Source organism: Odocoileus virginianus, chromosome 32 (genome assembly GCF_023699985.2).
Source record: "Odocoileus virginianus isolate 20LAN1187 ecotype Illinois chromosome 32, Ovbor_1.2, whole genome shotgun sequence".
Taxonomy (NCBI): Eukaryota; Metazoa; Chordata; class Mammalia; order Artiodactyla; family Cervidae; genus Odocoileus; species Odocoileus virginianus.
In genome coordinates this window covers 36,209,579-36,234,946 of record NC_069705.1, presented here as the reverse complement: position 1 = coordinate 36,234,946, position 25,368 = coordinate 36,209,579, and the positions used below count along the sequence as shown (strand labels likewise).

Genomic DNA, 25,368 nt, shown 5'->3' with positions numbered 1-25,368 from the left:
CCCTCCCCTGGGCGTTTCCGGTTGGTGGGTACCTCGTCTCTCAGTCTCCATCGCCTTGGGGCCTTGGGACCTTGTCCCGTGGCGCCGCGCTCACGTTCCCTCCAGTCAGATGTTTACGGTGCTTTCAGGTAAAAACCTAGGGTTCTGAGGCCACTTATATTGAACGCAGAGATCTTTCCTTCTCAAGAAATAGAAAAGGATTTAAGTCAAAAATCCTTTCTGGGAGCTTGTCCTGTGAGTCCTGTGATAGGTTTGACATTTGGGTGGGAATGGCATCCCACATGTTGTGTAAGTCATTACTCTCTTAATATATTGTAGTTTCACATTTTCGTTTGTGTTTATTATCGCCGTTACTTGAAAGTAACAAGGGACACCAAGTGGCCCTTCCCAGACCAAACTCTGACCACCCCCCACCCCCACCCCCAGCCCCTGACAGCAGCTGTAGGACTTGAATGTCCAGCCCAAATCCTGCTCATGTGCCCTAAGTTCTCCTGAGAGCACCCAGCCCCCTACCTCCCCGTTCCAGGATCTTCAGTAACAGGATGATTTGTTCACTAACAAGTGGTCTAACCAGTGATATGGTGCTATGAACTGAATTGTGATCCCCCTCCCCTCAGTATTACGTTAAAACTCTGTTCCCCCAATGTGATGGTGTTTGGAAATGGGGTCTCTGGGAGGTAATTAGAGTTAGGTGAAGACGTGGGGGCGAACATTGGAGGAGGTCACCAGGAGAAGATGGAACCACTGGTCGACTCAAGAACTGGACCCAGGCAATTAGAGTTCCCTCATCCCCTCCCCTGTCTTTGAAATGTATATTCTGCTCTGTTCCCTCCCTAGGGTCATTTCTAGGAGGCAGCTTTGAGAGCAATGTGGTGTTGAGACCATCTGGATGGTGTGTGTGACTGAGGGTCCATTAAGGCCTCTCTAAATGCTTAAGCTTCTGGGAGTCTGGGTGGAGATCTACTCACCTTGTAGCTGCCCAAGACAAGCCTCACATGTAAGTTCCCTTTCTTATTAAAACAGCCGCCTACTGTTCTCGGGCCAGGCTTCCCTCATAGCTCAGTTGGTAAATCATCTGTCTGCAATGCAGGAGACCCAGGCTCAATTCCTGGGTCGTGAAGATACCCTGAAGAAGGAAATGGCAACCCATTTTAGTATTCTTGCCTGGAGAATCCCATGGACAGAGGAGCCTGGCAGGCTACAGTCCACGGGATTGCAGGAGTCGGTCATGACTTAGCGACTAAACCACCACCATTCTCGGGCCAGAGGGTACCCCGATATTTGGTTAAATATTGTTGTGGATGTGTCTCAAGGGTGTTTCTGGGTAAGATGGACATCTGTGTTAGTAAACTGAAAGAAGTACAGTTGCCCTTTCCAGGGCTGGGGAGGGAAAACTCATCCAAGCCTTTGAAAGTCTGAATGGAGCAAAAGACTGAACAAGAGGGAACTTGCTCTCTCTCTGCCTTTTTGTTTTCAAGCTGGGACATCTGTATTCTCCTGTGTTCAGATTTGGACTGTGTCGACTGAAAAGATGCTCAACTTGAGAGCTGCGAGTTAAATTTTATTTGGGGCAAAACGAGGACTGCAGCCTGGGAGGCAGCACCTCAGGGAGCTCTGAGAGATGCTCCAAAGAGGCAGTGAGGAAGGTCAATACAGAAGATTTTGGTGAAGGGGGAGTTCAATATAATTATTTCAGTTCAGTTCAGTTGCTCAGTTACGTCCAACTCTCTGCATCCCTATGGACTGCAGCACACCAGGCTTCCCTGTCCATCACCAACTCCCGGAGCTTGCTCAAACTCATGTCCATTGAGTCAGTGATGCCATCCAACCACCTCATCCTCTGTCATCCCCTTCTCCTCAATATCATTAAACACTCATTTTACAAGAGGTTTTCTACTAGTCAGGTGGAGCTGATGTGATCATGAAGGGATTTAGTGCTTTTCTAGATATGAAGAGATGCAAGGGTTGGGATCATGAAATCAGCTTCTGAAAATATCTTAAATATCTAAAGACCTGTTTGTTAGGTTAAATGAGTAGTCTTGTTTAGGCTTCAGAGGCAAAGCAGAGCAGGTCTCTAACCTTGCTTCCAACCTGCCTGGACACTGCCCTGGGAGTGACTATGAGTGACTGCCTGCTGTGAGTGCAAGACATGCAGCACCATAGATAAAATGGAAGAGAAATCTTGAGATTGTTGAGACCCTGGAAGAGGCCTGGCCAACCAAGCCTCAGGCTTAACTACATTCCAAGTTTTACACAACAAAACAAACAACATTAACATGAAACCAGAGCTACACTGCCAAAGAATGCTCAAACTACCTCACAATTGCACTCATCTCATACGCTAGTAAATTAATGTTCAAAATTCTCCAAGCCAGGCTTCAACAATACGTGAACTGTGAACTTCCAGATATTCAAGCTGGTTTTAGAAAGGGCAGAGGAACCAGAGATCAAATTGCCAACATGTGCTGGATTATTGAAAAAGCAAGAGAGTTCCAGAAAAACATCTATTTCTGCTTTATTGAATATGCCGATGTCTTTGATTGTGTGGATCACAATAAACTGTGGAAAATTCTGAAAGAGATGGGAATACCAGACCACCTGACCTGCCTCTTGAGAAATCTGTATTCAGCTCAGGAAACAACAGTTAGAACTGAACATGGAACAACAGACTGGTTCCAAATAGGAAAAGGAGTACATCAAGGCTGTATATTGTCACCCTGCTTATTTAACTTATATGCAGAGTACATCATGAGAAACGCTGGGCTGGAGGAAGCACAAGTTGGAATCAAGATTGCCGGGAGAAATATCAATAACCTCAGATATGCAGATGACTCCACCTTTATGGCAGAAAGTGAAGAAGAACTAAAGAGCCTCTTGATGAAAGTGAAAGAGGAGAGTAAAAAATTAGCTTAAAGGTCAACATTCAGAAAACTAAGATCATGGCATCCGGTCCCATCACTTCATGGGAAATAGATGGGGAAACAGTGGAAACAGTGGCAGACTATTTTTTAGGCTCCAAAATCACTGCAGATGGTGACTGCAGCCATGAAATTAAAAGACACTTGCTCCTTGGAGGAAAAGTTATGACCAACCTAGACAGCATATTGAAAAGCAGAGACATTACTTTGCCAACAAAGGTCCATCTAGTCAAGGCTGTGGTTTTTCCAGTGGTCATGTATGGATGTGAGAGATGGGCAATAAAGAAAGCTGAGTGCTGAAGAATTGATGCTTTTGAACTGTGGTGTTGGAGAAGACTCTTGAGAGTCCCTTGAACAGCAAGGAGATCCAACCAGTCCATCCTAAAGGATATCAATCCTGAATATTCATTGGAAGGACTGATGTTGAAGCTGAAGCTTCAATACTTTGGCCACTGATGCAAAGATCTGACTCATTTGAAAAGACCCTGATGCTGGGAAATATTGAAGGTGGGAGAAGAAAGGGATGACAGAGGATGAGATGGTTGGATGGCATCACCGACTCAATAGACATGAGTTTGAGTAAACTCCGGGAGTTGGTAATGGACAGGGAGGCCTGGCAGGGTGCAGTCCATGGGGTCACAAAGAGTTGGACACGACTGAGCGACTGAACTGAACTGAACTGAGAGCTGCGCAGATTGATGATGATATCAGTTTGTGACCCTCCTGGGATTATAAACGGGAACCTGAACTGCAGTCTTTTAGGTCTCACCCATGGAGTGAACCTGCTACCTGGGACCTTTTCCCAGTTGGGACTCCAAACATGCTGTGCCATGGGATTCCCCAGCACTGATTAAGTCTGGATGTTGGTCAAAACCCAATTTAATGTTAGTAGTTGAATTAATATTCATTCAGTTCAGTTCAGTCGCTCAGTCATGTCTGACTCTTTGCGACCCCATGAATCTCAGCACAGCAGGCCTCCCTGTCCATCACCAACTCACGGAGTTTACCCAAACTCATGTCCATCGAGTTGGTGATGCCATCCTGCCATCTCATCTTCTCTCATCCCCTTCTCCTCCTGCCCCCAATTCCTCCCAGCATCAGGGTCTTTTCCAATGAGTCAACTCTTTGCATGAGGTGGCCAAAGTACTGGAGTTTCAACTTCAGCATCAGTCCTTCCAATGAACACCCAGGACTGATCTCCTTTAGGATGGACTGGTTGGATCTCCTTGCAGTCCAAGGAACTCTCAAGAGTCTTCTCCAACAGCACAGTTCAAAAGCATCAATTCTTCAGCGCTCAGCTTTCTTTGTAGTCCAACTCTCACATCCATACATGACCACTGGAAAAACCATATCCTTGACTAGATAGACCTTTGTTGGCAGAGTAATGTCTCTGCTTTTTAATATGCTATCTAACTAAGTTTGTCATAACTTTCCTTCCAAGGAGTAAGCATCTTTTAATTTCATGGCTGCAGTCACCATCTGCAGTGATTTTGGAGCCCCCAAAAATAAAGTCTGACACTATTTCCACTGTTTCCCCATCTGTTTCCCATGAAGTGATGGGACCAGATGCCATGATCTTAGTTTTCTGAATGTTGAGCTTCAAGCCAACTTTTCACTCTCCTCTTTCACTTTCATCAAGAGACTTTTTAGTTCCTCTTCACTTTCTGCCATAAGGGTGGTATCATCTGCATATCTGAGGTTATTGATATTTCTGCCGGCAATCTTGATACCATCTTGTGCTTCGTCCAGTCCAGCATTTCTCATGATGTACTCTGCATATAAGTTAAATAAGCAGGGTGACAATATACAGCCTTGATGTACTCCTTTTCCTATTTGGAACCAGTCTGTTGTTCCATGTCCAGTTCTAACTGTTGCTTCCTGACCTGCATACAGGTTTCTCAAGAGGCAGGTCAGGTGGTCTGATATTCCCATCTCCTTCAGAATTTTCCACAGTTTATTGTGATCCACACAACCAGCTTGACCATCTGGAAGTTCATGGTTCACGTATTGCTGAAGCCTGGCTTGGAGAATTTTGAGCATTACTTTACTAGTGTGTGAGATGAGTGCAGTTGTGTGGTAGTTTGAGCATTCTTTGGCATTGTCTTTCTTTGGGCAATATTCATTAGTTAACATTAATTAATTATTAATACTCATTAATCAATATGAACTAATATTAATAATTATTGAATTGATATTTGTATATAATGAGTGGGTTATTTTGTTAACAAATTCTTTGAACCTGAGATGAAAGTGAAAACTTTTGGCAAAACAAACACAAATTTACAATGACCTGTGAAAACCAAAATGTTAAGATTTTTAACAGTATATGTCTTGTGGCATGTCTTACTTTTCTTTGTAAGACTTTTTTTTTTCCTTAAGATTTCACCCCAGTTTGAGTACATATCCAAAATCCACTATTCTATTTTGCCATGTTTGAAATGGTACTTCTCGTATTCCTCTGAGCGGCCTAGCAAAACAGCTCTGGTCCCCTGAGAGGCCCTGGACTGTGAGAGAATACATTTCTCTCCTTCTGAATCACCAAGTTTATGATAATTTGTTATGGCAACCTTAGGAAATCAAGGTTGCCTAAAATGTCCTAAATAAGATGCCATTTATGACATCTTTCATTAAAAAAAATTTTTTGTTGTTAGTTTTGGCCGCATCGGGTCTTTGTTGCTCGGAATTGACTTTCTGTAGCGTGGTGAGCGGGGCCTGCTCTAGTTGCAGTGTGCGGGATTTTTATGGGAATGCTTTCTCCCGTTGCAGAGCTTGGGCTCTAAGGCGTGCCAGGCTCAGTAGTTGTGCTCTGGCTTGCTTACTTTCCCTGTAGCATGAATCCCCTGGGACCAGGGATGGACTCTTTTCACCTGCATTGGCAGGTGGATTCTTAACCACTGGATCACCAGGGAAGTCCCCATCTTTCAGTTTTTAAGATTTTTTAAGTTTTTTAATTTTTTCAGTTTTTAATTTTTTAAGATTTCAGTTTTGAAAGATTTTTAAGTTGATTAAATAAAATTGATTTTAGACTTTGAAGTGATTTCCTAAATTTTGCAGAATCTTAGGTAAGATGCAAATAGTATATATGCATAGGAGCTGTAAAGGAAAAAGCTTACAGTAAATCCAACAGATAGAGGTCAACTTGTGGAAATTTTGGTATCCAGGATTTTCTTTCTATACTTACATCTGCCTTAACACACACACACACACACTCACACACACACACACTCACATGCACTTGATTTGAATATTACACCATCCATAAGCATCCATTAAGCCCCACACCATACTGCAGCCAGCACCTCCTGGCTGACCTTCTGCCATCTGTTCTGCCCAGACTTGCAGAAATCCAGACACCTGGGTTTGTGTTCTATTAGAGAAGGTGTAGACAAGAGTTGTGCATGGTGCTTCTGACCAGCAGGGGTATCACTGGCCTGTACAAGCATTTCATAGGCTTCCTGGAGGGCAGAAAATTGTGCAGTGCCGCAGGCTGGCATAGCCCCATCTCCGTGCCTTGCAGTGCAGCACAGGCATTTCTTGGGCCAATAAGGGGACAGTGAACATGTGCAGAGGCTCAGGTGAGCCCAGGACTCCCACCTCGTGCCTCTGCTTTTGGCAACAATGATCCTGGGTCCTGAGCTACAGCAGAAAATCTCAGGATTCTCAGGCAGTCGGTAACATATTTTTCAGCCTTTCCAAGATGGCAAGAACAGTGCCAGGACCCCCTGGTGGAGTTAGACGTTTGGGGTGGCTCTGGAGAACGAAGGAGGCTTACTGGGTCTTCCAGGCCTGTGCAAGACAGTGCTAATCCTTGGAGGGAACTTTCTCACATCCTAGAGGCTCAGCCAACCGAGGGATGTCCTCCACTGAACCCCCCACCAACAGGGTACCTCAGTAGGGGGACAAGGAACATTTCAGGGGGCTAGTCTCACAAGAGGAGACCGAGTGGTAAAGCCTCGGTGTACGTGTCTGAATTTGGGGGAAATATCTGCAGTGGTCTCTAGTGAATGGGACCCTCCTCCTGAACAGAGAAAGTGTATTTGATGTTATACAATGACCACTACTGAAATAATCCACCATAAGACTCGTAGTAAATACAGTGATGAAAACAACAGCAATGATAGGGTGCTGGTCACAGTGACATTAATGTAATGATAAGAACAAACCCAAGGGGATGGGGATGGGAGATTAGAGCACATACTCTTCAGAGTAAATGACTAGGTACTCACACCTAGTCCTTGTGGGGTATTTTAGACCTGGACTCCTAATTTCTCACACAGGAAATTATGCCTTAAAGCAAAAGCAGGCAGCCTGCTGGCATAAGAAATCAACCAGGCCCAAGGCATTGGTGAGCTTGCTGTAAGGCGTGTCCAGGCAGGATGGTTCATGCCTTCAGTTCCTGGTCCGCCTCCCCCCCCCCCCCCCCCCCCGCCCCCGAATGTAGACAGGCATGCTCAATTTCGGGGTCACCTTGAATTTCTGTGTGTAGCTTCTATTTTAGAAGAGCAGGGGTTGAAAGGGAAGATCGAGAACCAAGGTCTGGAATAAGGCCACTGGGACAGAGTCAAGCTCTAAAGATGTTTAGTCCTTGGTCAGTTTACTTAAACTCATAATGATCCTTCCAAGTAGGGCCCTGTTGCTTCCCTTTGCCTGGGTCTACAGGACTTTGTCGTGGCTCTCTCTTGCCAGCATTTTAGAACCACTAACTCTTGGAGAACTTGAGCAGAGGAGTTTTAGAGACAAAAGAATTATTAGCAAAATGTCCCATTTTCTATGACTCTGATCCTATTCATTTTCTGTATTTTTAAAAATACTTAGTTGGCCTCACCAGCTTTTAGTTGCAACATGCAGGATCTTTTTTTGAGTTGCTTAAAAAGATCCCACTTTTTAAGTGGGATCTAGTTCCCAGAGCAGGGATTGAACCCAGGCCCCCTGCAATGGGATCATGGAGTCTTAGCTACTGGACCTTCAGGGAAGTCCCTGATCCTGTTCGTTTTCACTGATGGGACGGAGATAGTTCCAGAGCCTCTGACAGCCACTTCACCTACATCAGCCTTCACCTGACCTGGTATGTGGTTCATACATCAGAAGCGATGATTCCAAGATCAGGTGACTTTCCCTGGGGCTCCTTCTCCGTGTGTATGTTCTAGGGATTTTGTCTTGGGTGCAGGATTCTCTCAAGCTCTCATGTTCTCTAAACTTAACCAGGTTTTTTGTGTGTTTTTTTTTTTTTAAAAAATAATTTGTTTATTTTGGCTGTGCTGGGTCTTCATTGCTTTGAGGGCTCTTCTCAGGCCGCGGTCAGTGGGGGCTACTCTTCGTTGCGGTGCTTAGACTTCTTATTGCAGTGGCTTCCCTTGTTGCGGAGCACGGGCTATAGGGCACGCAGACTTCATAGTCCTGGCTCATCAGGCGTTGCGGTCCCCACTCCAGAGTGCAGGCCCGGGAGTTGTGGTGCACAGGCTCAGCCGCTCTGCAGCCTGTGGGATCCTCCCGGCCCAGGAATCGAACCTGCGTCTCCTGCATTGGCAGACGGACTCTCCACCACTGAGCCACCAGGGAAGTCCCTTCCTGTGCTTTTATGAATTTGTTCTGTTACCTGGGGAGATGTGGTTCAAGAAAGAATAAAGCGGCAGAGGAGAACAACAGAAGTTCCTGTGCGTGCGCAGATGGCGTGATGTCCGTCAGCAGCACACCAGGGCCAGTGGGATGTCTTTGTTTGGATAATGAGGACATTTAATACTTCATCAGGGGTATCCAGGGTCATGGAGGTCCCATGAGAGCAGCATGGTCTTCCAGAAAGGACAGGGAGTCCTGGTTATGCTGGCTGCTCCGTTCCTCAGTGATGGGAATAGGCAGTTTCAATGGAAATGATTGTCAAATGGGAACATAAGCTACGCTTTTATTGACAACAGAATGGAAGGTTACCAACAGCTGTCCTTCTGTTTTAGTTAGTGACTTAGGCTAGTTTGAGGAACCCATTGTTTTAAAGAGTGACTGGGCCTCTTTTCTGTGAACCCTCTCAAGACTCCAGGAACTAGTCAGTGCCTCCTCTCTGGTTCTGAGCTCCCCTGGGGTTCCCATCAGCTCGTGGAACTTGCCACCGCGTATGTTAGTTTGCTGGACATGGGTCTGTCTTGACAACTAAAATGGCACTTCCAACCCTTAAGCTGAACAGGAAGGTGAGCCATTTGTTCATTTCCATTCACCATCTCCTTTCCAAATGAAAAAGTGCACGGCAGTGAAGTAGCAGTGGATACAAAGCCCAGACTTCGGATCTGAGTTGTGCCTCTTGATTCTGGGGCTCCCTGGAGGTAAGGGTCAAGAGCAGTGACCACAGTGTATCTCAGATGCTCCTCTGTTTATCAGTTTCAGATGTTACAGGGCAGGAGACTCGGTTAGAAAACTTGTTTTAAAAATTCATTTTGTTTTTTGAGTATTTCCTAGTATGAAGCATTAGAGTGGGCACAGAGCTCTGATTTTATACATATGCTAGATGATTAGAATCAACTTGGTTATGGAAACATTGACTAAGATGAAGACTACTTCTAGCTCTGCTATTGTAGTGTTCCAAGTATTCCTATAAAACTGAGTTTGAATCTAATACCAGTTTCTATGATTGAACAACTCACATGTGTGTGTGTGTGTGTGTGTGTGTGTGCTCATGCACACATGTGCAGCATGAAAAGGTGAAACTATTTCTTATTCCACACAAAGCCCAAACCCAAATGTATAAGTAAACCTTAGGTAACTGACAGTGAGAATTCACTAGTTTGATAGAATATAGAGACTGAAGATGGTGCAGCTCTGAACGCCCAACAGTGTGAGTGAGGAGAGAGAAGGGAGGATGATAATTACAATTTGCAATTGTAATTGCAAAGATTCTAATGAGCAATTTATGTAGATTGATGTAATGGGTGAATTGTGTGATTTATGAGGCAAAGAAAGCTTTCCTGAGGAAGCCATTTTTCACCCGAGTGTCTGAGTAAAGGGTAACAATATTGACTAAGATCTAGAATATTAAATGAAGATCAGTTTTGGAAAGAAAGTAATCTATTGAAATAAAGGTAAGTTACTTTTGAGATATCTATCAGAAATCCATTTCGAGAATACCTAACCCTTGTGGCTCAGCTGGTAGAGAATCCGCCTGCAATGCAGGAGACCTGGGTTTGATCCCTGGATTGGGAAGATCCCCTGGAGAAGGGAAAGGCTGCCCACTCCAGTATTCTGGCCTGGAGAATTCCATGGACTGTAGAGTCCAGAGGGTCACAAAGAGTTGGAAATGACTGAGCAACTTTCACCAATAAACTTCAGCAAGAAGTTCAAGTTGGAAACAGTGTAGAGTTTTTCTTAGACAGGCTTCACTCAGGTAAGCAGAAACCATACTGAATATTTGAAACAGAGTGGATCTACTGCAGTAACTGGTTGCACAGGGCCTGACAGGTCGAAAGGGCACAGAGACTAAAAACCAGAGGACAGAGTTCCCATCTCCAGGCCACAAGGACGAATGATGATCAGAGATCTTAGGAGTTGACTCTGGCATCTTTTTTTTTTTTTTGGCCACACTGTGCAGCTTGTGAGATTTTAGTTCCTGGACAAGGTCTTGAACATGGGCCACAGCACTAAAAGCCCCAAAGTCCCAACCGCTAGGTCATCAGGAAGCTCCTGACCCTGGCATCTTTAAGAAGAGAAGAGTGACCAAGAGGAGTCTAAGAGGTCCCTTGTCTCAGTAGACAAGTCCCAATGGTGTGATGAAGGCTGAAGATGTTTCTATAGATTAGGAAGCAACTAGGGTGACAGAAAACATACAGTACCTTTCAAGTCATTTGGTGAGGAAAGGGAGAAAAGAGAAAAGGAGAGAAGGGAGAGCAAAGTCTAGGTAAATTTAGATTCTCAAAGGCAGTTAGTTTTATCCAAGCCTGTTGATCAGGCACTGCTGGGAAAGCCAGAACCGGAGACCGTTCCTCTGATTCCAACAGGTCACGTCCTCAACCTGTTGCAGTTGTCAGAAATGAGCCATAAAGATAAGTGATAATACCAGAATATTGTCCAAAAAAAGTTTATTTCTCAAAGCCTTTTACAAATTGTCTTGCCCCAGGAAAGTTTGTTTTACCACATTCTCTCCTATGTATTAATATATCTTTCATAGGAAGCAAGCTTAACCCAGGAGATGAGGGAATTCTCTAGAGCAGAGCTGAGGGATTTTGCCTTCTTCTGCTTTGAAAGGGTATGGTGTCAGTATTCTAGGATGAAAATGGCCCATGAGATAGGTTTTGCTCTGCCTGAAATCTGGGACTCCATATTTTGGCAAAACAGAATAAAGGCAAGCCTCAATTTGCTCCAAAGAGCAAGGATCCCAGGAGAGATTCTGGAAAGTGCCCACTTTTTTTTTTTGCAGCTGCTTTCAACTTTTTGTTCAATCTAACTTCTCATTTGAGCTGCTAAAAGCTGTTCCATCTTTAGTGTTGGCCTTGTTTTGTGCTCATCCAGCAGTTTTCTATAGACATGCTGAGAACACAAGACCAAATGAGAAGTCTGACTAGAGGAGTGACTAAGTCTGTAACTGTGTGATCTTGAACTTGGACTGCTTCACCTATAATGAGGGTGTTGAATTAGATAACCTCTAGGGAGCTGACTGCTTGAATAGACCATGATTTAATCAACCCTCACTGCAAGTGGCCACAAAGAGGATGCTACTCAGTCTGGCCAGCTTAAATTTGGACGAGGTCCAAACCTTTAGGGAACTCAATGTTCTAGATCAGACAGGGAACAGGAGACATTCTAAATAATTCCTCTGTATAAAGGAGAGAGAGGAGGAGGATGTGTCAGGGGTGCTGCTGAGGAGGTCACAGTTGGTGTCCAGCAAGGGGTCCGTTTACCACAGAGTTGAGTCTCCTCACATTGCAAATAGCAGAATCTCAGTGGAGACAGCCCCAGGTCACATGTCTGGTAGAAGCCAGGAGCATAACCTTGGAACTCAGTTCATTGACTTGCTCTTCAACCTTTTCATTCTACCTCTTTTATTAATTAGTTTACTCACTTTATCCATCAATAAAGTAACTAACAGCCCCTATGTGAGGAAGGGGGATGCAAAGCAAACAACACAGAGAGCTTTCTTCCCCGCCCCCAACTCCTCCCCTGAAGCTTGCAGCCTAGAAAGGGTATTTCCTGCAGCATCAGAGACTGGACTGACAACTTCAGAGAATCCCGATGTGGACGTCAAGGAGAAAAGACCCAGAGAGGTTTGCTGCACTGAGATCAAAGCCAGAGTGTCTTCTCCTCTTTCATTTGTGTAGCTGCTGCTTAGCTTTTAATTATTGACTCTTTTTCTGCAGCAAAATGGCGTCAGTTCAGCTCTGCAGCCCCCAATCTTATCTTCAAAGGAGAGGCATTCGACTTCACAGCGACCGTCCATTTTCTGACAGCGTATCTGTCTTTGAAGGCTTCTTGGGGCTAGAAAGCAAAGAAAGCAATTAGTCTTTAGTTATCTAGTACTTAATGCTTAGAATTCCCTGTCACCCGAATTCCAAGGAGATTCGGAGTGTGAATCTAGCTATCAGATAAAGCAGATGTGACCTAAACAGCTGTGTCTGAACTCACATCCCTGGTTCAGTATGTACAGTGTCCTTCCATTGTATTCAATTAGGAAAAATGAAAAAGAGTTCCCTCTGCTATTGTCTTTATTGGACCTATACAAACAGAATGTTTCTTCCTGGGGGGAGACGATATACTTTTGAATTCCAATGAACAATCTTTTCCAAGAAGTGGTTTTTTTCTTGTCTCCAAAATAATAGTCTCTGATAAATAACAAAGATAAAGCTTGTGCTATTTACATTATAGGCAAATTGGTACTTTGGCATATGGTTGTGGAATTTCACACTTTTGGTATAAAGATTGAAAGAAACACAGTGCACTAGCCTGCTCCATAAATACCATCAACAGAATATTATCTTTACCAGCAACCTTACGGCAGCTGAGGCAATGTGTGCTCATTCAGAACAAAGAGACTAAGCTGAAAAGAGTAAAATGTTTTAAGAGAGGAATGATCGAAAAGATATTCTCTGGAAAAATAATTGAAAGAGCTGACAGTTATTTTCAAAAGGTTATATGCTTATATGCTTGCAAAGCAACTCTGGGAGGGATGTGTGCATATTAGCTGTCACGCATCTCAGACATTACCATGTTGAAAGCTTGTTGATGCCCAGGGTAGGACTAACCAATGGGAAAAAAAATGCCCAGAACTTAGATTTCTGCTCAGAGTAAAGGGAAACATTTTCAGTAGTCCAAAGTTGAACTCAGGATATTGTGAGTTATAGATCACTGAAATTTATTCAGCACCAGAGCAGTCAATTGATGTGTCATATGTTTACATTGAATTGGGGCAAAGAATAACAATAATAATGATAAGAACAGTGAGAACTGAACAATAATAATAGTTAACTCCATCAAGTGCGCCTGGCACTGTTTAAGCAGTGTGTATAGAGACTGTCCTCAAGAAGTCATTTTCACCTTCCATCTGTTAGTAAGCAGTAGAACCTCTGAGTTTTAGCTGGCTGCTCAGGGAAGGTCCCCTGGAGAAGGAAATGGCAACCCACTCCAGTACTCTTGCCTGGAAAATTCCGTGGGCTGCAATCCATGGGCTCGCAAAGAGTCAGACACGACTGAGCGACTTCACTTTCACTTTTCAGATCCTTAGCTAAAGACTACTGTTTCTGGTTTTCTATTTCCGTCTGGCCTCGTGAATGAGTTTGGACCAATGAAATAGGACTGGAGTGATACGAGCTGTTTCTGTGTAATCTTTTACTCAATTTTTATTCCTTCCTTTTAGAGCATCTTAGAATCAGTGACATGGTCATCTGTTTAGGATGGCAAGATTGACCTTCCTCCCTGGTCCCAGCATGGTTTACCTGATGGAGAAGAGCCTTCTTCCCAACCTACTCAATTGCCTATTTTGGAACTTTTACATGAGAGAGAAATAAACTCCCTTTTTTCTATTACTCTAGTTTAAGGGTTTGTTTTTTGTTTTTTTTCTTTTTAATGAAAACCAGTTAGCCTCTACTCTAATTAATATAATAAAATGTCTTAATCTTGAAAAAAAAAGCCCTATTGTTATTATTTTTTCCATTTATAGGAAATAAATTGAAACAGTTCATAAATCTTATGAGGACTGGAGCTGAGATCAGCCTCAAATATATTGGCATTATAGTCTATGTTCATCACCTCTTTTATTAATCATTAAACCCACTTGCAATGCTGAAATTCTGTGTGATTGTTGTTGTGGTGGTGGCCCTAGACTGCTCCTTATTGAGAAGCAAGCATGTCTGAGCTGAGTTTTGGAAATAAGAAGCTCTTACACATCTTCTACAGTTGATTTGAATCAGCTGGAGTCTGGATGGAAGGAGATGGACAGGACAGCTTAAAACTTGTTTCCTTAGCCTGGATCCGTTGTCTGACTTCACCCCGACCCCTGTCCCCACCCCTGGCACCCCAAGAAAGAGACTGAGGCCGAAGTTAAAAAACTGACTTTACAAGAGATGCTTTGAAACATGAGGGCAATGTTCCTCAGCTCTGTTCTTTATTTCTAGTCCTGCGGGTTTTCAAAATTTTCAAAAATGCAATGCAAACAACGAGCTTCTAGGAAGCCTTTCCTGTTCCCCCTAGTTGGAAACAAACTTCTGCTTCTGTGGCTTCTCTTTTACTTTTCTTCTTCATGGCACTTGTGAGCACTGTTTTGTATCATAGTTATTTGTGATATATTTGCATTCTAAACTTATTGCATGCTTATTTGATATTATGGGCAACCTATTTTTGACCAACACAGAAATAATAGACTAATGAACAGTAAGTAAATTTAGAGCAAAGGCCACATTCTAATGTTCACCTCCACTTTACCTCCTTTTGCTGCAGTCCCTAGAATGATTTCTCATCAGTGGAAACACACATTCAGTAGATGTTGGAACAGGGGAGCTTGGCGTGCTGCAGTCCATGGGGTTGCAAAGAGTCAGACAGCACTGAGCAACTGAACAACAAAAAACTATGGTACTGAGGCCAGATTGTGCAGTGAGTAAGTGTAACAATTCAGTAACCATGAAGGAGAAATAGACAAGATGCTGTATGATGCATGGAGAACCCCATGAGGAAAGGCTTCATAACAGAAGGAATGAAGGATGGTTGAGAAGGGAATGAACATAAAAGTTGATTAGGGATGAAGTCTTGGCTGTATTGAGTAAAAAGAACCCATTTCTAAGGACCCAAGGGCTTCAAAGAAAACTAATCAAGGTGTTAGTGCTTTAAAGGATATAATTTTCCATCGGTGTGAAAGAGCCAGAAAAAAGGTCCAAGGTAATCTAGGATTAGGAGATTTGCACCAGTTAGTTAGACTTGAAAAAATAGACTAAGGACCATTATAAGTTTTGTTTCTCTTAGGCTACAGAAGCTATATTTCTCTAAATTAACAAGTTCTCTTGGAGTTTGTCTCTGACATTTTCTCTCATTTTAAAGCAATCACTTTGTCATACTTTGCAGTTAGGTCAAAGATTATAGGAGGCAAGAGATTTAAACATAAAGAGAATGCTGAACCCCTTTGTAGAGCTTTTAGGAAAATTAACAGGATACTCTTCTGGTTGAAGGTGGCCTGGATCAGTGTGGCCACATTGATTTGTGTCTAAGCTTAGGAAAAGATTTCCTGTAACTGGTTTGTTCTGGGACTTTTCAGGACATAGGGCTGAGTCGTGTACTCTTCTGAAAGCTTGAGCTTTCTTCTCAAAAGATAGATCCTGAAAAGATTGTCATCCTTACATCAATAAAGATTTCCCACTTACCTGAGAAAATCTGAGCAAGAAGAATCATGGCAGCAAACATTAAGAAGAAGGTTTTCATGGCTCCAGGCATCAGTGGAGAGAGGATGAAGGAAGTAAAGTGGCAGGAATCTAGCTGCTTTATCGAGGGAAATTGATTAAAACAAGTTCTACAGCTCTGAAACAGTGGGACGTCAATTTTGGTTTGTAGTGTTCGTTAAGAGTGAACTATTTTCCATGCTCCACTGAATAATATGTGGGCTGCTGGGTCAGGTTTTACCTAAGTAAACACTTAGGAGAGAGTACTTTATCTTCTGTCTTCCTACCTGGAATGCTGTCTTCTACATCTCTGTTTAGATTTCTCCTATGTTCCCTAAACCCCTTCTCAAGCCCTACCACTTCCATAGCATCCATAACAACCATTCCTTTTATCCGTCTCTAAGATTTTGCATGCAGTTTGCTTTTGTAAGATTCACTCAGCCATTATTGATTGGCACCTGGTATATATCTTTTTCAAATTACACTCTATGAAAAAAAAATTATCTACTCATTTGTATTATAAACTCCATAAAGGAAAATAACTTTCTTCTCATCTTCTTTCTTCCCATTCATTCCTTACAACAGTGTTTTTAACAATAGGTGTTCAAAATATATGTATTTGACTTATTGGTTATTAGCTGGCTGGTTAGAGGAACCCATGAATAATCAAGCAATCAGTATGAGAACTGTCATGAAATGTTCATTTTACACATGTAAAATATTAATACTAAGGGTAATAATGTTAGTATTACATATGCCCATAGTTTATATTTTATGGGAATAGTATTCATTCAGCAAATGTGTTGAATAGTAAATACCATGTGTATTTGTATGTTACTAAGAAATTTGAATTTTATCCTAAAATCAAAGGAAAGTCGTCAAAGGGTTTTAAGTAAGGGAGTTGTCCAAAAGATTTGAAATGAAATAAGATATAAAGGGTTTTATAAAACATTAAGAGAAGAATAAACATTTCTATAGAGAAATGGACTAAAGACATGAAAGAGCAATTAAATAAAGGAAAGTGAAATTGTGAAAGTAGTGTCCAACTCTTTGGAGTTCCCATGATCTACACAGTCCATGGAATTCTCTCAGCCAGAATACTGGAGTGGGTAGCCGTTCCCTTCTTCAGGGGATCTTCCCAACCCATGGATCAAACCTGGGTCTCCCACATTGCAGGCAGATTCTCTACCAACTGAGGCACAAGAGAAGCCCAAGAATACTGGAGTGGGTAGCCTATCCCTTCTCCAGTGGATCTTCCCGACCCAGGAATCAAACTGGGGTCTCCTGCATTGCAGGTGGATTCTTCACCAACTGAGCTATCAGAGAAGCCCAATTTATATAGGAAGAAACATGAAAAAAATCAAATGAGTTCCATGAGCTCCTACAAGATGATTGTTTCCACTGATAACAAATGAAAGTCTGGAGGGAAAAAACAACCTACCCGAAGGATATGAAAGTTACAGTAAAGACAGACATGTTTTGGAGAAAAGTCAAACTTGGAAAAATGGACCAGAATGGAATGAGTTCTTTGATTGCAACGTGGCATGAAGCAGTTAAAGCTCCAAAAATAAATATGTAAAAATAATCTGTCACCTTGCTAAACTTAAGACAGACACAAGGACAGAATCAAAGTTACTTAAAGCTGGGGACTTCCCTGGCGGTTCAGTGGTTAAGACTCCATTCTTCCAGTGCAGGGGGCATGGGTTCAGTGTCTGGTTGAGGAAATAAGATCCTGCAAGCAGTGTGGCCAAAAAGAATAAGAAAAGAGCATTCTGGAGGCCTGAAAGAGGGGCAGGTATTCCCATGCAAGGTTACAAGCCCAATACCGGCTGTGTGGGCTTTTTATCTCTCGATAAAGAAGTGTTCCCAGCCTGAACTTGCCTTCTGTTGCTGAGTAGAGGTCAAAAGACTATACACACAAGACTGCCATTGCCAGCAAAATAATAGATGAACTCGAGAGAATCTGTGTTTTGCTGTTGTTGGATGGGCTGGGCCATAGATGAGGTCTCGTGGGGTTTACTTTTTATAAAAATGGTCTTTTGTCTCTAGTAGCTGGTTTGTCTTCGAGTCTGTTTTGTCTGCTTTTAGTGGAACCATTAGCGCTCTTTTGGTGACTGCATGCATGGTGTATCTGTCCTCACCCTTTTCCTCTCTGGTCCACGAGAATCACACCCATCTGTCTGCCCAATATCCTGAGGGCAGCTTCTCAGCATGTTCTGTTCTGGTCCTACCGTCAGAGGCGGCCCCAGCCACAGCTCTTTTTCAGGCGTGAGCACTCGGGGGTGACAGTCTAGTTCTCCAGGTAGCCTTCCTTGAATTCAGTCTCTTAAGCATTGATGTGAATGTGATATTTTCCTCACCTTTCCCCGTGAGAGGCTGGGTGAAGTCACAGTCACAGCACCACAGAGGAAGCCTGCCCCTGCCTTCTCTAATTTTCTTTTATACCCTCAGGTAGGTACAAGGCTAAGGGTTTCCGAACACGTTTTGAGGTCCGCCTCTTTACTCTCCTTACCTTTGCGGTTTAGCACCTCAGTCAGGAATGTGGAAGTTAATGATACTTAGTGTCTTGTCCTCTGCCTTTTGGGAATTTGGGCCAAACTGATCCGTCTTGCCCTGCAGCACCATCGTTTCCTTGCAGTTATTGTGAGACGGCTTTGAGGTGGAACCCAGAGCCAGGAAAGGGTAATAGCCATGTAGCATAAGGCCTACAAAAGCTATAGCTTCAGAATTGATGGAGTTCAATCCTTGCTAACCAGGAGCATTTTGTAGACCAACTCAAGTGGAGACACTGTAGGAGAGAATCGGCCCCAGGGTCTCTCTTCCTTGCCACTTCTCTCTGCCCCATCCATCACCTAGAACCTTCCTCTTCAGAAGATTCAGCGGAAACCAATAATCAGAGATCTTAATAATTTACTGAGAAATCCACAGACACTTATCTGAGGCATCCGCTTGACATCTGAAAGGGCTGACTTTTCAAGTAACAAGAAGCTAGTATGAGCTGAGACTATATTATTCTGTAGGAAGGACCGGGTGTCTCAGGGAAAAAGAGATAACTGAATAGAGAAGTTCTAAAAGGAGCAAAGTATGGAAGAGAGGAGAGAGCAAGAGGAAGGAGGGAAATTTGTGAATGGTTGAGCATTTATGAGAGGTGCCCTCTGAGACCACAAGCCATCTGACTCTGGATGCCGTTTAAGGTAATGATTAAGGTAATAACAGGGCATGACCACCGGTCCACCACTCCGTAGGACTCTGAGACATGTACATGAATGCTGTAAAAGAGCATTAGTTCGGATCCAGAATACTTTCAGTTTTTGGAGTCAAGCAGTATGTGTTGTGGGATGAGTAAGGAGTACCCTGGCCCTGTGATGTTCTGTGAGTCATCAGCTACACTGTGGAGATCAGGGGAGAAGGACCATCCTCTGGCAGATGGTGAGTCACCAGATTTTTAGGACCAGATCCTCCACTTTCCACTTCCCTGAATTTTTTTTTCTGTGAAAATGAAGGAAACATTATAGAGGCCCACAAGCATTCTATCTTAGATCCCTTCTGGAGAACAACTGATCAAATGGAAATAGTCAGGCTCTGTTGTCTGATCTATTTACATTCATGTCAGACATGAAATGGTTCCCACACCAGAAGCTTGAAGAAATAATTTAATTTAGACTGCTGGTGGTCAAGTGTTGGAAGAACTGAACTTGTAGAATGGCAGCAGTGAGGCAACCCTAATATTAGCCACAGCTGAAATACCTCTCTGCCAGACGGTTGGAGGGAAAACAAGAGGCTCTGGTGTGAGCTCAGGAGCAAGGACGAGATGGTGGGAGCTGGGCCTGAAGTAGGACTTCTGGTGAGGGAGGCGAGGAAGCAGAAGCTGAAACCAAGAGAGACAGTGAGGGAGGGAGACCCCCAGTTCTCCTGTCCTCTTATCCACCACTCAGCTGCCAGTCGCTTGCAATAGACTGATACCAGCCAGAAAAACCAGAAAGCTTAGAGAATGTACTTTGCAGACAATATGCCAGTTATACAGAGCAAAGTAGGAAAAAAGACAGGCGTGGATCTGAGCGCAGAAAGACCAATGAGGCCATGGTCCTCTCCAATGTGGAGCAACATATTCACATATTAAAACTGAGTGAGCAAGTTTGAGTAGGGCCAATCATTTTGACCTTTATTTTGTGAACTGCAAATTTTTTCATAAGGCAGAGTTAAAGAGTCAACCATTTATGCATAGCCCATGTTGAACATCTTAAATTATCTGTAGCATTTCATCCATTGGCAGGAAGAGAAGGGCTTCCTTGGTGCCTCAGAAGGTAAAGAATCTGCCTGCAATACTGGAGATCTGGGTTCAATTGCTGAGTTGGGACAATCCCCTGGAAGAGGGCATGGCAACCCACTCCAGTATTCTTGCCTGGAGAATTCCATGGACAGAGGAGCCTAGCAGGCTACAGTCCATGGGATCGCAAGAGAAGAGAAACATAAAGCTGGTGTCCTGGACCTTAGCTGAGCTGATGTGAGATGTTTTTAAAAAATACACATCATACACTCTCTAACACCATTGTCTTGGGTCTTCTTGATTATCGCCATGCTGAGTGGTGTGAGGTGTGGGTCTGAGTTGCATTTCCCTGAGGAGTAGTGCTGTTAATCATCTTTTCAAGTCCCTGTTGGCCATGTTAATGCCATGTAGATGGACCTTGAACATATTATGCTAAGTGAGATCATCAAAAAAAGACAAGTACTGGACTATATCTATTATATGTGGACTCTAAAAAAGCCAAACATGTAAAACCCAGAGTAAAATGGTAGTTACCAGGAGATGGGAGGTGGAGGGCTGAAGTCAAAGTTGTTTAAGGGCACCAACCTGCAACAGGTAGTAAATAAACCATACCGATCTAATGTACAGTATAATGAATACAGATGACAGTTTTGCTGAGAGACTAGAACTTAATTATCCAAGCAGTAAAAAGAAAGGATAAGTACGTCCTGTGATAGAGGTGCTTGACATCACTACAACAGAATCATACTATAATATAGAAATTTATCAAATTAATATTATGTCTTAAATGTACATAGTTTTATGTCAAAGATAGTCAATAAAAATACACCATAAGTACTAGAGTGAGTGACAATATATTGGTACAAGAGGAAATGATATGGAAAAAAGTAATTTGTTACAGAAATATAACTCCATTAACAGTGATGTGGATGCCATGTCCATTTATTTTGTGTTAGAATTAGTCCATAAGGATGAATACACAGAACATGGTGGTGGTCTGCACACCCTTTGCTCGTTTCCAGCTATGACCTTGAGCAAATGACAACCTCCTGGCTTCAGTTTCTTCAAATATAAACGAGGACAATAAAATCTACCATATAAGATGTTTGTGAGTCGTATGAGAAAAGTATATGGGCAAGATTCATAAGTTATAAGGGACTCTATAAATATATAGTAATAGTATGTGACTGTGTGAGTAGCTGTTAGGTACCAACTCATGTCTTGACTTCTTTTAAATTTAAGTATAGTTGGTTTCCAGTATTACATTTTTTTCAAGTGTTCAACATAGAGATTCCTTGTTTTATAGATTATACTACATTTAAAGGTATTATAAAATATTTTTATTCCCGTGCTGTACAATATATACTGACAGCTTATTTATTTTATACATAGTTCATACCTCTTAACCCCCCAACTCCTACCTCCCCCTTTCCTGCCTTCTCTTTCCCCACTGGCAACCTTTTTAGAGATTATCTTCAAAAAGAAGCAAAGGAACAAAACAAAGGGAGAAGGAAATGAGAATGATCCTGAATTCACACTCACTGTGTGACTAGGTTAGGCTACATAACTCCTCTCCACCTTCCTTGAACATCCAGTCCCATTTCCGAAGAGAGCTGGTGTGGCTTACATGATCCTCCGTCGGCAACAGAAAAAGTTCACTTTGCAATTTCCGACAATCTTCTCGTCCTCATTGCACATCTTCCTGCATCTGCCCCGACCGAGCCAGCACGGCTCACAGGGCGACATACCACCTGCACCAAGAAAGAGCTGCTGACTTGTCCCTCCTAAGGACTCTCTAGGAATGGGGGAAGGCGCCAAGGCCATAGAAGAAGGGAAGGTTTGTGTTTATGACGATAAAGAGTGTTTTCAAGAAATAGCCTGGACTTCTCTCCAAAGACCTCCACTTTTTTCAGAATAGAGTTGGGGAGTTTAATGTTTAAGCAAGAGGAAGATATAATTCCTGTCTCTATGTGTTTAACAACTGCATGGGTCAAAAGTATACGTGCAGTTGGACAGTGTCATGTATGTTACAGAACTATAAAAAATACATACCTGATGCTGCTGCAAAAGTTATAAAATGAAAATGGGAGAGAGATCTTGTGGTTTTGAAAGATCTTTTAGGTAGTTTCAAGACTCAGGCTCAGTTTTGCTTGGGCCAGGTAAAGGCCATGTGTCCTCACTAAACTGCTTAGTCTCACCTTCTGTAAAAATGGTGATTATGATAGTATCTGCCTCAAAGGGATGTTTTGAAGATCAAATGACATAATGCGCATAAAGTTGTTAAGAGCTTGCTTGGTACATAGTAAGCACTCAGTGCTAGGGGCAGCCTTTGTCGCTCTCCCACTCTGAAATTCTGTCTGAACACTTTTAAATGTTGTTTAGAATTACCCAGGAATATTTCTTTCAGTTCTGTTTATAATATGCTTTTTTCCTATACTGGGTGAGTTTACAAAAAAGATCACTGGGCTATCCATTATGAACCGGTCATCTGCAGTGGTGAGGGATTTTCACTGAACCTCCCTCACTCCCTTCTTAGACCACTGGTATACATTTGGGACACAGTTTCCTGGATTTAGGAGCAGAGGCTGTTAAGAGTTGGCTAAGTGTGCTCTGAGAGCAGTGTTAATTGGCTGGTACAAGCTTGGTCCTGTGACTTTGGTTTAGTTAGTACCATGATCTCATGAGAACAGCCATGAAATCCAAAGCCAAAAGGACAAACCAGTAACAAAGAGGTTTCTCTGTGAAGTGGAAAAATCCAGATATAACGCTTGGAACAAGAGGAAGAAAAGGTGGGGTTAGTCTGGATATCAGTTGGTCTGGGATGTCAGGCAGTTCTATTTCCACGGCTTCCTTGTCTCTGGAGGTTCGAGAGGCCAGAGTTGCTAAAAGTAAAACGGATTTATCTTACCTGCTGAGAGTGGCTGGGAATACTGGAGTCCTGCCTGGCACCCTAAATTCAAAACAAAGCACATTTTGAATATGAAAACCAATGCAGGGAAACAACACTGGGAAAGCTTTTACACAACACTGATAAGAGTTTTCCCAGCTCACAGAGCTTGACTCTTTATTCTATTTTTGAAGGCTGGAACTGCTGGTATCCAATAAGTTTCTTTCTTTTTTTTTTTAAGGACTCATAGTTTGCTTTTAGAAAACGCTACTGCCAGTTCAAGAATTGCCATGAGAAGTGCAGTGGGGAGCTGGCTGTCTCTCCTCTTCAGGGTGGTACATAGAAGAATCATCAGGCTTTATGATCTGTCCCGTCAAAATCCCATCTACTCTCATTTACCTGACGGAAATTGAGCCAACAGGAAGAAAAAGGCCAAGACAAAATAAAACACCTTCCTGCTCGGCGCCATCTCTGCGGGAAGACTCTTCAGAAGGGAGATTTGGGATTCCTTTGAGAAGACGAGAGGCTCCCTTATATTTGAAAGTAATGCGATGTGCTCTTGGTCAGTGAAGTGAATCCATAAAGAAAGCACACTTACATGCTCCGTTTCCCAGGATCAAGGACCGGGGTGATGCCCTTGGCCTCCACAGGGCCTTGTGTTGGGGGAATGCCTACTGGGCTGGTAGAAGGGATGCCAGGCTAGGAGCTGAGAGACCGGGGCAGCTCAGTCCTGGTGCAGGGAGTAGGAGGAAGCCCCACCTCACTCTCCCAGCTCAGCGAGCTCATCTGTCAAGCAAAGAACAACTCACAGTTGTTGAGAGTGAGCACAGTTACTCTCCTACCTCTTCCAGCTGGTCTGAGGATCTGGTGTGATGATGACAAGAATGTGTTGAACACGTGGAATGCTACAGGAGCCCTGGTGCCCTGTGAGAGCTCGGTAAGCGTGGAGTATCACTTCCCTGGCCTTCAGGCGTGCTGTCCCTGACTTTCCCAAGGAGAAAGGGAGGGGTAGCAGTCATTTTGCCAAGTTATTTGAGTCCTTGAGCCTGTAGAAGCCCCACTGAGAAGACCAAAGTCATAACTATCACATCTCTTTAATTCATTAAGAACACGGGTATTGGGACTTCCTTGGTGGTCTGGTGGTTAGCACTCCTTGCTTCCACTGCAGGGAACCTGGGTTCGATCCCTGGTTGGGGAACTAAGATACCACAAGCCTCGAGGTTTGGACCAAAAAATAAGGCTACAAAAATGGATGAAATAACCTAGGGAGCTAATAGACAAAGAACGAAAGCAAACACACACACACACACAAAAAAAAAAAAAAAACCATGGGTATTAAAAGTTATACCCATATCAGGCTTCCCTGGTGGCTCAGTGGTATAGAATTTGCCTGCCAATGCAGGAGGCATGGGTTCAATCCCTGGTCTAGGAAGGTCCCACATGCCCCAGAGCAACTCAGCCCATTAGCCACAACTACTGAGTTTATGCTCTCAAGTCCGTGCTCCACAGCAAGAGAAGCCGCGGCACTGAGGAGCCCCACACCGCAACTCGAGAGCAGCCCCCGTTTGCCACAACTAGAGAAAGCCCGCATGGAGCAATGAAGACCCAGTGCAACCAAAAAACAAGTAGATAAATCAAAAAAATCAATGAGATGACAAGATAATTGATAAGATAAATGAAACTGTGTATCACTGAAAATATCCAGAAGTTTGTCTTTTCTTGGGGGCTTCAGTCTGCTTAGGTGACGCTGGAAGGAAATAGGAGAAAACACATTGTTTTGGTAAATCATTTCTAACTGGATATGCGTAAAGAAATGTCTAACAAAAAAGTGCTGACAGAGGCTAAAGTTAGATAGGATATTCACCAACTGCTTCTTATTTTATTTTTTTTCCCAACTGCTTTTTAAAATACAGTTTTTATTTGGAAAAATTTTAGATGTCCTGGAAAGTTGCAAAGACAGTATAGAGTGTGACCACCTACCCACTACCCACAGCGCCTCCAATGTTAACGTCCATGGTAATAGTTACTCACATTAATAACCGTGGTTCACTTGTCAAAACAGACAGAGTCACAGTAGGACATGACTACATGGTAAACGCCAGGATTCCAGTTTCTCTGATGTTTTCTCCTGACGGGGATTGGGTTTGGGGTTTGGAGAAGGAGAGCACAGAGTGGTGTGTCCTTCCCAACCCATTCATCACATCAGGGTTACATAATGCGAATGTGACAGACCCCTCCTGAGACTGAGCTTGACCACTTGATAGGCTGTCCTGCCAGGCTCCCCCAGTCTCACATGATTGCTCTTCTCCTTCCACAGTCTGTTCTTTGGAAGCAACTCACTTTCCTTTAAACTGAAATCATTAAGTTCCAGCTCCTGGATCGGAGTATCCACAAGTACCGATTGGAATTCTTCGGGGCAGAAACGTGTCTGTTTTCGCGAATGTATTTATATGTTCATTCACT

General features: G+C 43.2%; 2 protein-coding genes and 1 long non-coding RNA gene across 3 annotated transcripts; 1 reads left to right on the top strand and 2 right to left on the bottom strand.

Annotated features, from left to right (window-relative positions):
* Positions 1-64: 64 nt before the first annotated feature.
* Positions 65-13,912, top strand: LOC139032621 (uncharacterized). The gene is made up of 3 exons (XR_011485189.1): positions 65-128; positions 838-997; positions 13,744-13,912. It is a non-coding gene; the product is annotated as an uncharacterized lncRNA (long non-coding RNA).
* Positions 11,997-16,015, bottom strand: LOC110129487 (beta-defensin 107A-like). The gene is made up of 2 exons (XM_020880880.2): positions 15,737-16,015; positions 11,997-12,368 (listed from the first exon to the last, which is right to left on the bottom strand). The coding sequence occupies exons 1-2, from the start codon at positions 15,804-15,806 to the stop codon at positions 12,226-12,228; spliced, it is 213 nt and encodes a 70-aa protein (XP_020736539.2). The 5' UTR covers positions 15,807-16,015; the 3' UTR covers positions 11,997-12,225.
* Positions 16,016-21,550: 5,535 nt separating this feature from the next.
* On the bottom strand, positions 21,551-24,223 carry LOC110129485 (beta-defensin 35-like). The gene is made up of 2 exons (XM_070460172.1): positions 23,305-24,223; positions 21,551-21,847 (listed from the first exon to the last, which is right to left on the bottom strand). The coding sequence occupies exons 1-2, from the start codon at positions 23,372-23,374 to the stop codon at positions 21,642-21,644; spliced, it is 276 nt and encodes a 91-aa protein (XP_070316273.1). The 5' UTR covers positions 23,375-24,223; the 3' UTR covers positions 21,551-21,641.
* Positions 24,224-25,368: the final 1,145 nt, after the last annotated feature.